A 15,007-nucleotide genomic window follows, 5' to 3' on the forward strand; every position below is an offset into this window, starting at 1 on the left:
ACCACATAAGCAAAAAGAAAAAAGCTGGAAGTGACGCTGTGGCTCAAGTGATAGAGCGCTAGCCTTGAGCTGAAGAGCTGAGGGACAGCGCCCAGACCCAAGTTCAGGCCCCACAACCAGACCCTACACACACACACACACACAAAATCCACAGAATGACAGAATCGTAAGGCAAAATAATTAGATTTGTATAATCTTAGCTGCTTAGAAGGCTGAGATCTGAGGATCTGAAAGTTTGAAGCCAGCCCTGGCCAAAAAAAAAAAATCCCTGAGACTTTTATCTCCAATTAACCAGCAAAAAATAGAAGTGGAGCCGTGGCTCAAGTGGTACAGCAGCAGTGGCCTTTAGAAAAAACAAGTTATGGGACAGTTTCCAGGAGGTGAGTTCAAAGGAGGAGAAGGAGAAGGAGGAGGAGAAGGAGGAGGAAAAGGAGAAGGAGGAGGAGGTGGAGGAGAAGGGGGAGGAAGACGAGGGGTAGGAGAAGGAAAGGAGGAGGAGAAGGAAGAGAGGAGGAGGAGGAAGAGGACAGGGAGGGGAGGGGGTATGGGGAGGAGGAGGAAGAGAGAGAGAAGGAAGAGGAGGGAGAGGAGGAGGAGGAGTTAAAAGATGGTTGAACAAGAAGACAGGAAGGTCAATATATTGAAGATTTTAATAAAAATTTCAACCATCTTGAATTGATTGGTAATTCTACTGCAAAAGAGAATTCTACTGCAAAAGTGGAAATGGGCAGCATTATTTTTTGTGTATGTCTGCCAGTCCTGGGGCTTGAACTCAGGGTGTGGGCACTGTCCCATTGCTTTTCTATTTTTTAAATCAAAACTGGCACTCTATCACTCAGGCAACAGCTCCACTTTAGGGCACTATTTTAAGTATACATGCAACACTGATCAATAAACTATCAAAAAAAAAAGCCAGAAGTTCCTGAGTTCAAGTCTCAAGACGGGCAAAAATAAAAAAAATAAAAATCAACATGCATTCCTAATAAAAGTCTCTTAGCAAACTAGGGAACAAAAGAAACTTTCTCATCATGAGGGAAAAAATATCAATGAAAACCTAGCTGATTATTATCCTACTTATTAAGAAAGACAGAATGCTTTTCCTCTAAGACCAAGCAGGAGATTGGTGGGGGGTGGGGTTATTGTCACCATCTTTTGTCAACATTGTACTTGAGCTTTTTGCAGGGCAACTGGCATGGAAAAGAAAATACATCCATCTTGAAAAGGAAGAAAAACTGCCTTTAATTGCAGATGACATCATTATCAATGTGAAAAATCCAATATTACTGTCCAACAGCCTACTAGAACAAATGTTCTAGTCGCTTCATTTTTAATATCCCAAAACTGAGAACAACCTAACTGCCTATTGACAGGCGAATGGTTAAATAGTAATATTTGCTTATAGTGGACTAGGAGTCAGCAATAAAAAAGTAATAGTTACTGATATATGCAAGAATATGAGTGTATCTCAAAATAATTACAGTGAGCAAAAGAAGAGAGACAAAAATAAGTCAGTAAAAATACTTTACAATTGACAATACTAAAATAAGAATACTCAACAACTAAAGTCTCAGCTATTATGGAATAGAATGCAAAATGATACATCTAGTTTTAAAAATGAAGTATGAACCTACTATAAAGCCATATGATGTTATTCCTAGTAATTTATCTGAGAGAAGTTAAAGGTTATATCCAGGGAGGAAAAACCCTATGCATCAATGTACAGCTTTGTTTATAATTGTTTGTGAAAGTTTTGTTTACAATTGTCCAAACCTGGAAAGAAAAAAAAGAAGTAAAACCTAACTTTATAAACAAGTAGTTATAACAATATGAACCCAGAGTACTACTCATCAATGAAAAAACAATGTACTAGTTATAGATGCAGAATATGAATGAAGTTAACCAATATTATGTAAAGTAGTGTCAGGTTCAAAAGCCTATGTCCTGTCTGATTCCAGTTATATGACACTTGAAGAGAAAGAAAACACTAGGGACAGATTCTACCAGTGGTTGTCAGGCCCACCTGTGGGGTGTGGTTAATGGTGGAGGAACATGAGAACACTTGTGAATGGTTGTGGTAACAATTACATAATCACATCAATTTTTAAAAATTCATAGGATCATATGTATATCTCAAAAATGTGAATTTTACCCTATGGAAATTATAAGTACAACAAATGAAATAGGATATAGAAAAGTGAAGAGGAGAGGGCTGGGAAGGTGGCTCAGTGGTAGAGCGCTTGCCTTGCATGCATGAGGCCCTGGGTTCGATTCCTCAGCAGCACATAAGCAAAAAGAAAAAACCAGAAGTGGTGCTGTGGCTCAAGTGGTAGAGCACTAACCTCGAGCTGAAGAGCTGAGGGACAGCACCCAGGCCCAGAGTTCAGGCCCCACGACCGGACCCCCCCCCCAAAAAAAAAAGAAAGAAAAAGAAAAGTGAAGAGGAGATCACACTACCTTCAATAAGTATTTGTCTTTTCAAATGAAAAAAAAGTAGGATGTAATCTATAACTTGAGTCAGAATTTGTCCAAAGAAATGAAATTTGTCCTATTATATAAAGTACAAGAATTACCAAAAAAATTTCAGATACTCTTACTCTTGGAGCAGTCTTGTGTCCATGAAGACTCCTGAGTCTTCATCCAGACACAAGAACAGGGAGTCGATGTAAAAGGTACTGGCATTTTTTTTGCCTTCTAAACTATGCTGGAATTATGTTTTTTCCTCTTTGCATATTTACTATTCTTTTTCATATAGAAAGATATCACATGGAAATCAGGGTTAAAAACATGTAAGTCTATTTTAAATTCCAGATTTAAGAAAGGAGAAAATGTAAAAAAAAATACTGAAGAAAATAGAATAAAAAACATAATAGAAGGCTCCTCTTCTCTCTATACTTTGCCAATTAGATGCTCACATTTCCATGTCCTTTGAAGTGGATAATTGATGTTCAACAATTTGAGTGGAAAACTCCTGTTTTTCATCCTCTAAACTTTCTCTTGAGAACATTCATGGTTAATGGGTTTTTGGAATTGAGTCTCAACTGTACCATTTCTCAGTGGTGTGGGCTGTGGCAAGTTATGGCTCTTTTCTTACCTGTGACTATGTCCCTAGAGTTGGGTGAGGTTAACGGGAAAAATGTATTTTAGGCATTAACACCATGACTAGCTCAGGTCCTAAGACACTGTGAAGTGGGCTTTGTTGCTGTGAACATCAGGTCACATTTTTGTTTACTTCCTTGCCAGGCTATCATGGAGGGCAGTGGCCGGATACGGGCAGAATCTTACCCTGACAGCAGCACTCTGGTCATTGATGTAGCTGAGAGAGATGACTCTGGTGTTTACAACATCAATCTGAAAAACGAAGCTGGAGAAGCACATGCAAGCATCAAGATTAAAGTTGTAGGTCAGTCCTGCACGTGTGAAAACTTCTAAAATCAAGCTGACGTGTCTAGATTGAGTATACTCTTGGCCTTCAGACAACTTCTCTGGGCAACCAACCAATGACAGACATCATACAGTGATAGTATATCATCATCTCTTTTATTTTTCTACCTTTGCCATTTTCCTTTTCTTCTCTTTTCTTCCCTTTTCTTCCCTCTCACTTATTTTTTCTTGCCTAGATGCCTTTCCATTGGAGGAATAAGTAGCTACTTTCAACCATTTGGAGTTGCTGGTCATTGACTTTGCAAAGTCAGAGTTGCTTCTAAGTGCCATAAAGTTCACTGAGAGGGTAGGAAGGTGGCTTAGAGGTGGAGTGCTTGCCTAGCATGCACCTGGGTTCAATTCCTCAGTACTACTACACAGAAAAGGCCAGAAGTGGTGCTGTGACTCAAGTGGTAGAGTGCTAGCCTTGAGCAAAAGAAGCTCAGGGACAGTGCCTAGGCCCTGAGTTCAAGCCCCAGGACTGGCCAAAAAAAATCACGGAAATAGAATTAGCAAAAAAATTTCCCACCTCACAATCGTTACAGAGGAATAGGATCTTCCTTAGACAGCTACTGTGTATGCATTGTCTGAAGCCTGAAACCAAGGAAAATGTGCCTGGTAGATGACTATTGTTACAGGGGCTCATGGTCTTTCCTCTTCTCATCGAAGTTTTCTTTTGAGAGGTGTATTTCCAGTTGACCAGAAATTACTCCGTATGTTTATAAGACATGGTGACTTGGCCATTTCTGACTTGAATTTCTACCAGCCAATATCACGAATCTTCCTCCTGAGCTAAAATCTACAATCATTTGCTCTTTATTCACTTCACCACTTTCAAAGAACAAAACTTTCTAGTTTCATGAAGAGCTTATGTTCTGATGTGAAGACATTACTTTAAAGGACTTGGAGATATCTTGTTTTGTTTTGTTTTTACTTTTTATTGGGATCTTCTCCCATGAGGCCTCGTATGATTTTTTTTCTCCCAAGTAGTTACTAAATGCATTTCAAGGAACATGGAAAAATACTCAGAAAACAACAGCTTCTGTGATTAGCACGAAAGCTCGCGTCTTCCTTTTCCCACTTTCTCTGTACTCGCTCAGTTTTGTTCTCCCCTATGCTTTTCCACCACAGACATCCCGGACCCTCCAGTGGCACCCAATGTGTCAGATGTGGGGGATGACTGGTGCATCATGAACTGGGAGCCTCCTGCCTACGATGGAGGGTCTCCGATCTTAGGTAACTGCATATGGACCAGTTGGTGTCATTGCCAGTTCACTCGGGGTCCTTTTTAACATTGTATTACTATGTGAACTTAGAACCAGGTCGTTCAAGGCCATGGGTAGGATTGGGAGCGATGTGGAGGAAGATGACGGAAGGGGTGACATCCATCAAAATGCAGTATACTTATCAATTTTAGCATGTTCAATTAAAGCGCTTTTGTATAGCTACTTAAAGCTAATAATTTCTAAGTCATTTGTTAAAAAAAAAAAAAGAAAACGACATGTTCAAGAAAGCCTACTGTGATGATTCTAAATATTTACTCACATTAAAGCACACCTATAGCCAGACTCAGGTGGCTCCTGCCTGGGATCCTAGCTACTCAGGAGGCTGAGATCTGAGGATCACACAGTCTGAAGCCAACCTGGGCAGGAAAGTCCGTGAGACGCTTACCTCCAATAAACTACTCAGAAAAGGCTAGAAGCAGGGCTGTGGCTCAAGTGGTAAAGCGCTAGCCTTGAGCAAAAGCAGCTCAGGGACAGTGCCCAGGCCCAGAGTCAAGCCCCAGGACCAGAAAACACACACACACACACACACACACACACACACATACACACACACACATATACACTTAAAGATATTCTGGCTGGATACTGGTGGTGTATGCCTGTAATCCTAGTTACTCAGGAGGCTGAGATCTGAGGATCAAGGTTTGAAGCCAGGGTAGAAAAGTCCCTGAGACTCATCTCCAATAAACCACTCAAAAGCCAGAAGTGGTGCTGTGATTCAAGAGGTAGAGCACTAGCTTGGAGTGCAAAAAGGCCAAGGACAGTGTCCAGGACCTGAGTTCAAGCCCCATAACCAACAACAACAACAACAATAAAAGATATTCTGCAATTACATACAGTTTATGATATTCTACAACTACTTGAGATTTAAAATTTTTATTTGAATGCTTGTTCTCTTTCTTTGCCAGTTATCAGTAGCTAATATTGAAACAATTATACATCTAACTTACAGTGTTTAAGTTAGTAAATGACTAGTGTCATTATAGTTACAACATGAATAAATTTCCTTTAGCACTAAATGCCTGGAGGAATTTGCTTGCCCAATGGCAGAAGGAATTTTTTTCTTATAAACTAATTATTCCTTCCATCTTATCTTCATTGCAGGCACTCAGAGACAACTATATTGACTCTGCATTATATTGTTCAACCATAGTGGCTAAGTTGCTATGACCTATATGTGTGTGATTCATTTTTTCTTCTTTTTTAGTATAATTTAAAATTTTCTAGTCCTTTTATTGAATCTATATCTTTTTGTATCTATATCTTATAATGTTAATATTGGTGTTTTATTAACATAAATTATAAGGGTTTTGTTCAAATTGTCCATGAGTTTTCTTTTTAACATTTCCATTTATGTGTACAATGCAGAGAGAGAGAATGTGTGTGAATATATGTGTATACCAGTACTAGGGCTTGAACTTAGGGCTTTCGAACTGTCTCTCCTACCCTTTATCATTCTCCTTCCTACCCTTTCCCACTTTCCAGACCAGCTTCCGTATCATTTTTAAATAATATCTGATTGGAATAAGGTGGGTTAAAATATGAACCTACAGGATTATTTCACTTGGTGTGCAAAGAACATGCAGACTTTTAAGAACTTCCCATATATGCTAAAGTTTCAGTTTAGAGACCTTAGTTTCCATTTTGTGCACCTGCAGGGTACTTTATTGAGAGGAAAAAGAAACAAAGCTCCAGGTGGATGAGACTCAACTTCGACCTCTGCAAAGAAACAACTTTTGAGCCCAAGAAAATGATTGAAGGTGTAGCCTACGAAGTCCGCATCTTTGCTGTCAATGCCATCGGCATCTCCAAGCCCAGCATGCCCTCCAAACCATTTGTTCCTCTGGGTGAGTCCAGAAAGATATGTCTTCAGTCATGGGATCCATTGCCCCAGGTCTAATTACAGCTGGCCCACAGGCTTCTTGGTGTTGTATGTGAGGTAGGGGTTGGATGGAAGAGGTAAGGGGCCATATTCTATTCTGTCTGTGAAATTCAAAGCAACTGTGGTAGAGTTGACAACAGTCATAACGTCAACCCCAGCGGTGGGTGGCTGCATTCCAGTTCCCACAGCCAAGATGAAACTGGGCTCAGGATTACACTGTGCTGCTTCATTCCTTCTTTCTTTCCAAAGTCTTAGAGACCTGGGTGTGAGCACTGCAAAATAAACTGAAGCTACCTGAGATGTGTTCAGCAGTCTACAGCTAGAAACACATGCCTGCTTTGTAACTGCACTTGAGCATTACCCACTAACCCCAAACACATGCCAGTTCAGTGAGGATGCCTCCTTTAGTTTATGGTACTTTCGCAACTGAAAGGAAATTTAGTGCAGGAGTCTGTGCTTTAGACTCAGAGGCTTATGGGAAATTTCCTCGAGATCATTAGATCCCCCAGCTTGGACTTCTTCAATTCCATTGGGCCTCCCAGGCTCTCTCACCGATCCTAAACCGGAGAACAAATATAGGAATATTTCTACAAGTCACACGTTGAGCAGATTTTTGCCCTCACACACTAGGATGGGAGAAGGGTGCTTAATTGGATTAATTAATTAATTAATTAAGGTGTGGGGTTTCGGGCTTCAGTGTCTATTTTTATTTTCTTTTTTTCTTTCTTCTGGTCCTGGGGCTTGAACTCATGGCCTGGGTACTGTCATTAAGCTTTGTGGCTCAACGCTAGTGCCATAGCTCCATTTCTGGCTTTTTGGTGATTTATTGGAGATAAGGGTTTCACAGACTTTCCTGCATGGGCTGGCTTCAAACCACAATCCTCAGATCTCAGCCTCCTGAGCAGCTAGAATTGCAGCATCCGGCTTCAGTGTCCTCCCTTTCCTGTCCTCTCTTTTCCTTTCCTTCTTTTCTTCCTTCCTTTCTTTTTCTTTCTTTTTTCTCATTCTTTCTCTTCTTCTTTCCTTCTTCCTTCCTTCCTTCTTTCTTTTTCTTTCTCCCTTCCTTCCTTCCTTCCTTCCTTCCTTCCTTCCTTCCTTCCTTCCTTTCTTTCTTTCTTTTCTCTTCTTTCCTTCCTTTCTTCCTTTCTTTCTTTTGTCAGTCATGGGGCTTGAATTCAGGACCTGGGTGCTATCCCTGAGCTCTTTCACTCAAGGCTACCACTCTACCACTTTGAGCCACAACTCTACTTCCAAATTTCTGGAGCTTAATTGGAGTTAAGAGTCTCATGAACTTTTCTGCCCAAACTGGCTTTGAACTGGGAAGGATCCAGTTCTTTCTTAGGAGAGCCCTCAGCCTCCTGAGTAGCTAGGGTGACAGGCATGAGCCATGAATGCCCAGCTTTCAGCATCTATTTTTAATTGCATCTCAATTCATTTCAACAGGTTTCATGCTGCTTTTTCTGTCTCCTTTATCTTGTCAGCTGTAACCAGCCCTCCGACTCTTCTGGCCGTCGACTCTGTTACCGACTCATCTGTGACAATGAAATGGAGGCCCCCAGACCAGATTGGAGCTGCAGGTTTAGATGGCTATGTGCTAGAGTATTGCTTGGAAGGAAGTAAGTACCCCTAGATGTTACAGTGAATACCATCGTCCCTAGGTGAGACATAGCCCCATTTTCTTTTCTCTCTCTTGGGAACGCATCTCATACTGAAAATGAGATCAAGTCCGATGTCATCCTCTGATGTGTATAAAAATGTAGTCTTATTCTTAAGTCATAGTAAATTAAGATGCTAATAAATTAAGACCTGAAAACCACCCTGGCTAGGCCATGATATTAGATGACATGATTGAATGGAGAGATAGGAGAAAAAGCTTCTGACAAAACTTCAGGGATCTCTGTTCCTGCAACCAGTCTAGCTGCATAGTACCTTAGCACAGCACACTGAAAGTCTAGTTAGAATGAAGCACATAGGGATTTCTAAAACCATCATGGAACTACTTAACAAAAGAACCACCATTTGATGTAATAATGAGAGACTACATGTTTGACTCTGTGGCGATTGTCTCTTGACTCCTTAAGAAGGGAACAAAAACGATAAAGAACAGGCAAAAGAATTTAAAACAGCTCTTAAAAGCAGCATCATTAAATCTCAGAGAATCTACGAAGCATGATGTGGCAGTAAGCTACCTTAAAGCTTGGAAATATGAAACTTGGGGGAGAGGGAGATCACTAATAGAAGTAATGGAAGAATAGAAAATGCCACGGGAAAACATGGATCAAAACAAAGTAATGTGACAGTCACCAAAAGCCTGATGTGTATCTTGGATTCCTCCATGGATAGCATTCAACTATGGGTGAATTACAGGCTGGGGATATAGAGCTCTTACCTAACATGATTGAGGCACTGGGTTCAATTCTCAGCACAGGAAAAAGAGATAGAGAGGAGAGAAAGAAGGAAGGAAGGAAGGAAGGAAGGAAAGAAGGGAGGGAGGGAGGGAGGAAGAAGGAAGGGAAGGAGGGAGGGAGGGAAGGAGGGAGGGAGGGAGGGAGGAAACCAAAACAAGGAAGGAAGGAAGGAAGGAAAAAAGGAAGGATGAAAATGGGAACATAAAACTGCTCTGGCAGTGGGCACAGGTCCTCTCTGATCGATGGAAGATAAACAAGAGAAGCTTGCTCTGTTCTACTTTTAGTGGAACCTAAAATTTAATCCTTAAAATGACTCTTTGAATCCCAGACTATAATGCAAATAAATACTCCAAATGAAGAACAGAGAGGACAGTGTGCATTTGCAAAGCGAGGGCTGTGAATACAAATGCACCTTCACTGGAGGAAATCCACTGTGGGGAAGAAACTTATGAAGAGAAATTTACTGCCTAGAAGAAAGCCCCAGACTCTGGATGGAGTCACCAATAGAAATAATCGTTGCTGCTCAGGAGGGAAGAAGAGGAGTGGGGCGTTCTCAATGCCCTGTGCATGTACCTCACTCAGGGTACTAGACTTGGTCTTCCCAGGTCTTCGCAAGCCACTATCCAAACCTATGGGGATACCAAAATTTAAAGAAAAAATTTAAATAAAGTCTCAGGGTAAATGCAGCAAGAGGAATGGATACCGTGACTAATTCAATGAGAAAAATCTTCAGCATTTCAGAATATGGTTGATTCCTATTTCATTTGTCCCTTTATTCTTCTTTTATGAAAGTCACGAGACAGCACTCTATAGATTGTGCAGGCGACAGAACTTCTTAATCTTATATTTGTGATGTGGCTGCTGAACCCAAACATGTTGTGAATGTATGAAATAGAGCAAATTCTTTACTCTTTTCTTTCTGATAGGTTTAAAAAGTAAGAAGATACAGCAAAATGATAGATGGCTGTCATTTTGATGTTACCCACCGTAGATAAAATACAACAAAGTGTATTTTACATAATTGTGCGTGTGATCTGCGTAGATATATATGTATAGATGGGTATACATATGTATATGTACGCAGTCATTATTATGTATATATTTTGCCACATAACCTTTTGGAATTAGCTTTCTATTGAAGTTCTTTTATAACGTGTAGATCTCTCTTCGTAAAGTTCCTTTTTCTTTTATGTGGCTGCCTCATCCTTTGTTCTCTTTTAATGGCTGGTGTCCTCCAAACTAATTTTCTGTAGTGTTTAATGCTTTTGGATATGTGAGGTTTATTCTGTAAGAGAATTCTTTCTTGTATACGATTGTGTGGTTTGGGGTTTTTTTGGTTTTGGTTTTGGTTTGTTTGGTTGGTTCTGCCTCTCTCTTGGTTTTGTTTTTTGTTATTGTGATGCCTGCAGCATTTTACTCTTTTCTTTCTCCACTCGAGCTCAGTCTTTTCTTTCTTAAATTCTCACTTCACCTATTAAACAACTTCCATGATGTTCGTTTATCCCTCTGGACATCATTTTCTCTCTCTATTTTCCTCCATGAAAGTGGTTCAAATGTAAGGATGGGTTGGGTTTTTTCCCTCCGCCCTACTGTATCTTTACCATGTTTTCTCTTGAAACTTGCTTTTCCCTGTTCCTCATTCTTTTGTACATGCTTTCATCTATTTTTTTCTCTTTTGTCTCTTGACTACGAAAATACTAACAATATAGCAGCTCTCCAACAGACCATTTGTTTAAAGATTTATCACTTTTTTCCCCCCAAAGATGCCAGGATATCTTGATTCCCTGCCTACTCTTTCTTCATATTCCTGGTGGGGCTAGAAGACAGAGGCAAAGATTCCAGTGCCAGCCAGTCCTGTCCCTGCCCCAGCACCTTTCCTAGTTCAAGCAAAAGCATATCATCCCCAACCAGAGGGGCACGGTCCAAAACAAGCCAGTGAGGGCCCCTCCCACCCCCCACCCCCCACCATCCCCCCTGCCCAGGGGCAGGCTCCGTTTCTTTTCTTAATCCAAAATTTGTTGTCATGGCAACCAGGGATGCCTCCTGAGCTCCGGGAACAGATTCCATTCATAACCTGGAAAGACATGGCTGAGTCCCTGGCTGGCTTTCGGCCTTAGGACAAGTCTCATATTTCAAGGTTCTGATAAGGGACCCCCACCCCGGGAGCATCAGGTTCCCTAGGGACTGGAGAAGACCCTCCCAGGGTTGAAGCAGAGGGACTGGAACCCAGGAAGGTGTTCCACTGTGCACTGAATTCTTCCTACCATGGAATCTAGGGCCCGTTCCTCCTTTTCCTTCAGTATCTTGCTTTGTCATTCTCTATCTCTTCTTTCTACAGCTGGAGGTGCCCCACCCCACCTCCTTTTTCTTCTCTTTTTTCTTCTCCTTTTTCTTCTCCTCTCCTCTTCCTCCTTCTCTTCTTCCTCCTCCTCCTTCTCCGTCTCCTCCTTCTCTGTCTCCTCCTTCTTCTCCTTCTCCTTCTTCTCCTTCTTCTCCTCCTCCTCCTCCTTCCTCTCTCTCTCTCTCTCTCTCTCTCTCTCTCTCTCTCTCTCTCTCTCTTAGATCCTTCCTTTTCTCTGGAGCAGGTACCTCAGGACAGAAGTCACAGGCTGCACCCCAGCAGGCCGTGGCCCTCCTGAGAAGCTCCCCTCTCCTAACACGTTTGGTCTCTTGCGTCACTACCCTGAAGACAAATCTCTCTTGCATACTTTGCATACTGTACTAACAGAGAATGCTGACTACTGATGCAACATTCTTCTGGTGTGAAAGTGGGTGTCTTTAATTAATTTTAATGACGGATTCTCAAAGGTACAGCAGCAAAACAGTCTGGTGAAAATGGGGAGGCTGCCTATGAGCTACCAGGTAACGTATTCTGTGACACTCTTGAACTTTCTCACTGTGTGATAACTTTTTCCCCAGAATGTTCTGTGGCCACGCATGGACTGTCCTCACGCCCCCTCCCCCCCCCCAACACACACACACACAGAGTTTGGGGTAAGGGGAGGGGGCTCAATCTGTGGGCACAATACCTACCATCTTTTAGAAGCTGAAATACTTGTAAACCTGGTGGCTGGGTTTCACTTCTTTTGAGGTTGTAGACAAAGCTACCAAGAATGTTGTGAAGTTTTGGGGAGTTATTTTTTTTAATCTCTCTTTATTTTTACAAATCCGGTCTTTGATGAAAAGGAAAGGCTGCTCCACTTCCTTTAAGGTATCAATCAGCTCATGAGCTGCGTTCCCTTCTTGTAAACATACTGTTCTTTTCTTCATGAATGCTAATGAACACAGTCACATTCTTTGAGCTCGCATTAGTGTCTGGCAATAAAAATATAGCCAAGATAAAATGGAGAGATTATATAACGATCGAGGTCAATGTCTCATTCATAGTGGCAATTTCCTGGAGCCAAATACAGTAGCTCACACCAGTAATCCTAGCTACTTAGGAGGCAGAGATAAGAGGACTGAGGTTTGAAGCCAGCCTAGGCAAAAAGTTAGCGGAAACCCTGTCTCAATAATCATGACATGTCTTTGTCATCCTACCTCTGCAGAAGGGTAGGTAGGCCAATTGGGGTTTTAAGGCTCATTCCTAGCAAAAGGCCTCATGTGAAAAATAGCTAAAGCAAAAACAGCTGGGCATGTGGCTTAAGTGGTAGAGCACCTGCTTAAGAGGTCTGAGCTCACTAGTTCAAAACCCTAGTGCCACAAAAAAAAATAGCAATTGCAATTTCTTGTCTTTTTGAGCTTTAATGTGCACAAATGCTTACATATTGCAATAAAACTATTATAAAACCTTCAGTTCAGTATCTAAGATGCAAGATTCATTGAGTAAAAGGTGTAGTTTTTTTTAAAAAAAACAGCAGAATCTTTCCAATGATTTCTGAGTAAAAGGTTAAGTTGGAATTGACAACAGCTAAGGTGATTTCTTTCACTTAACAGGTTTTTCTTTTTTCTTGTATGGGTTTTAGCTGAGGATTGGATAGTTGCAAACACAGATCTGATTGACAAGACAAAGTTCACCATCAATGGTCTGCCCACCGACTCTAAGATCTTCGTGCGTGTGAAGGCTATTAATGCAGCAGGTGCTAGCGAGCCCAAGTACTATTCTCAGCCCATCCTTGTGAAGGAAATAATAGGTAGGTGACAACGTTTTCCAATTTAATCTTCTCTTTTTATTGTCTTAAGCTCCTTTCTTGCTCAGAGGCAGAGAGATTGCTTGACTTCATAGGACAGCTTGTGCCATGAGACTCATTAAATGAAACTCATTAAAAATGGATCATTCCTGGGGGAAAAAAGATACATTCAAAATGAAATGTGGATTTGTATGTGTGCACGCACACACACACACACACACACACACACACAGGTGCATGCGGGAGTGTGGCACCAAGGTTTGAATTCAGGACCTTATGCTTGCTAGACAGGCACTCTACCATTTGAACCTCTCTCCCATCAATTTTTACTTTTATTATTTTTCAAATAGGATCTTGCATTTATGCTCTGGCTGATCTGGATATCAGTCTTCCTATTTATATTTCCCACATTGTTGGGATGCCATTGTTTCCAGCTTTTTTGTTAGTTTGGCATGGAAATCTCAGAAACTTCTCCCCTGGGCAGGTCTTAAATCACAAATCCTCCTGATTTCCACCTCCCAGAACACAGATATCAACCACTGTACCATCTGACAATAGATTGTAATGCTACAGAGTGTGAAAAAGGTCATTGAAATGGTTTTAGGTTCCCATTGCAGCCAACCTTTAGGAAATTACAACCCATATTTTGGTGTAGAGTCAAAGAGGAATATTTACAATTGCGTGAAACGCTTATTAAAGTATTCCTCCCCAGGAAACAAGCAAATGAGTTCATTACATTCAATGTACATTATGTAAAATCTGAATTACATAATTTGAGGATAGGGATAGGCCAGGGAAAAATGAGGAGAACAGTAGAAGGGGTCACATTGACCAAAAAGCATTGTACTCATAACCTGACTTATGGACTTATAACTTCTTTGTACAATTTACTACTAAGTATTTCCCTCATAGGAAACTACAATCCATGTTTTAGTGTGGAATCAAAGAGGAATATCTATAATTGCCTGAAAAGTTTCTTAAAATATTCCTACCATCTATGTGAAAATATGCTTTGTGTACATACTGCGCCAGATTGAAGGTAGAAATAAATATGAGAATCCAACTATCTTTTACTGAGTCAGAGAGGAGAGAGTAACTATTGAACTCTATTGAGCCTACCTAACTAGCAAGTGCTAGCTGTTAATTTTTTTTAATAATGAAAAAGGAGAGTTATATCAACATTTAGATCTTTAATAGAATGATCATCGGAAAAAGATTATTGCTGTAAGGTAAGGTACTATGAAAAATGTGTATAAGATTTTGAGATAAAATATGTCAGTTTAAAAAAATGTTTTAGACCCATAACAAAAATAAAAATACAAAGCTGTAATAAAGCCAGAGCAAGGGAAAATGTTGCAACTGTCAAAACATCTCTGTTGGAAGACAATAGTTTGGACCAGAGTTGCCATTTGTTCTGTTAGTGGTATATCTAAGCTTGTATTACAGAAATATGACTATAAAGATTGGCTGCTAAGCATCATACCATTGTGCCTATGCATGGCTATTTCAGAGATAGAGTACTGACTGTGAAATTATACGATTTTCCCTTCTCAGAGCCTCCAAAGATTCGCATCCCAAGGCACCTAAAACAAACTTATATCCGCAGAGTTGGAGAAGCCGTGAATCTGGTTATACCTTTCCAGGTAACATTCTAGTGCTCTCTCATTTTCTCTCTCTGGGACTGACATATTTACAAGGTAGACGAAAGTACTTGACTATTCAAGTTCATCATGGTTCAGGATTTCCTTGGAAAACTGTAAGTCAATGCATTGAAAAGATTTGCATGATCACGAAAGTATCTCTCTCTTAAAAAAATTTCTTTATTGAGATGAAGTGATTACATAAATTGCACTGTATTGTGGGAAAGTGATACTTAGCTAA

At 40.6% G+C, this 15,007-nt stretch overlaps 1 protein-coding gene across 1 annotated transcript in view; it reads left to right on the forward strand.

The window, feature by feature from the left end:
* The window catches only part of Mybpc1 (myosin binding protein C, slow type), a 72,784-nt gene that overhangs the window by 42,442 nt on the left and 15,335 nt on the right, over nucleotides 1–15,007 (forward strand). The window contains exons 18-24 of the mRNA XM_013019039.1: nucleotides 3,241–3,400; nucleotides 4,552–4,656; nucleotides 6,365–6,553; nucleotides 8,070–8,204; nucleotides 11,805–11,858; nucleotides 12,962–13,129; nucleotides 14,681–14,769. Of these exons, the coding sequence (XP_012874493.1) occupies nucleotides 3,241–3,400; nucleotides 4,552–4,656; nucleotides 6,365–6,553; nucleotides 8,070–8,204; nucleotides 11,805–11,858; nucleotides 12,962–13,129; nucleotides 14,681–14,769 (900 nt within the window). The remainder of the gene's footprint in view (nucleotides 1–3,240; nucleotides 3,401–4,551; nucleotides 4,657–6,364; nucleotides 6,554–8,069; nucleotides 8,205–11,804; nucleotides 11,859–12,961; nucleotides 13,130–14,680; nucleotides 14,770–15,007) is intronic.

Source organism: Dipodomys ordii, unplaced genomic scaffold (genome assembly GCF_000151885.1).
Source record: "Dipodomys ordii isolate 6190 unplaced genomic scaffold, Dord_2.0 Scaffold3, whole genome shotgun sequence".
NCBI classification, from domain to species: domain Eukaryota; kingdom Metazoa; phylum Chordata; class Mammalia; order Rodentia; family Heteromyidae; genus Dipodomys; species Dipodomys ordii.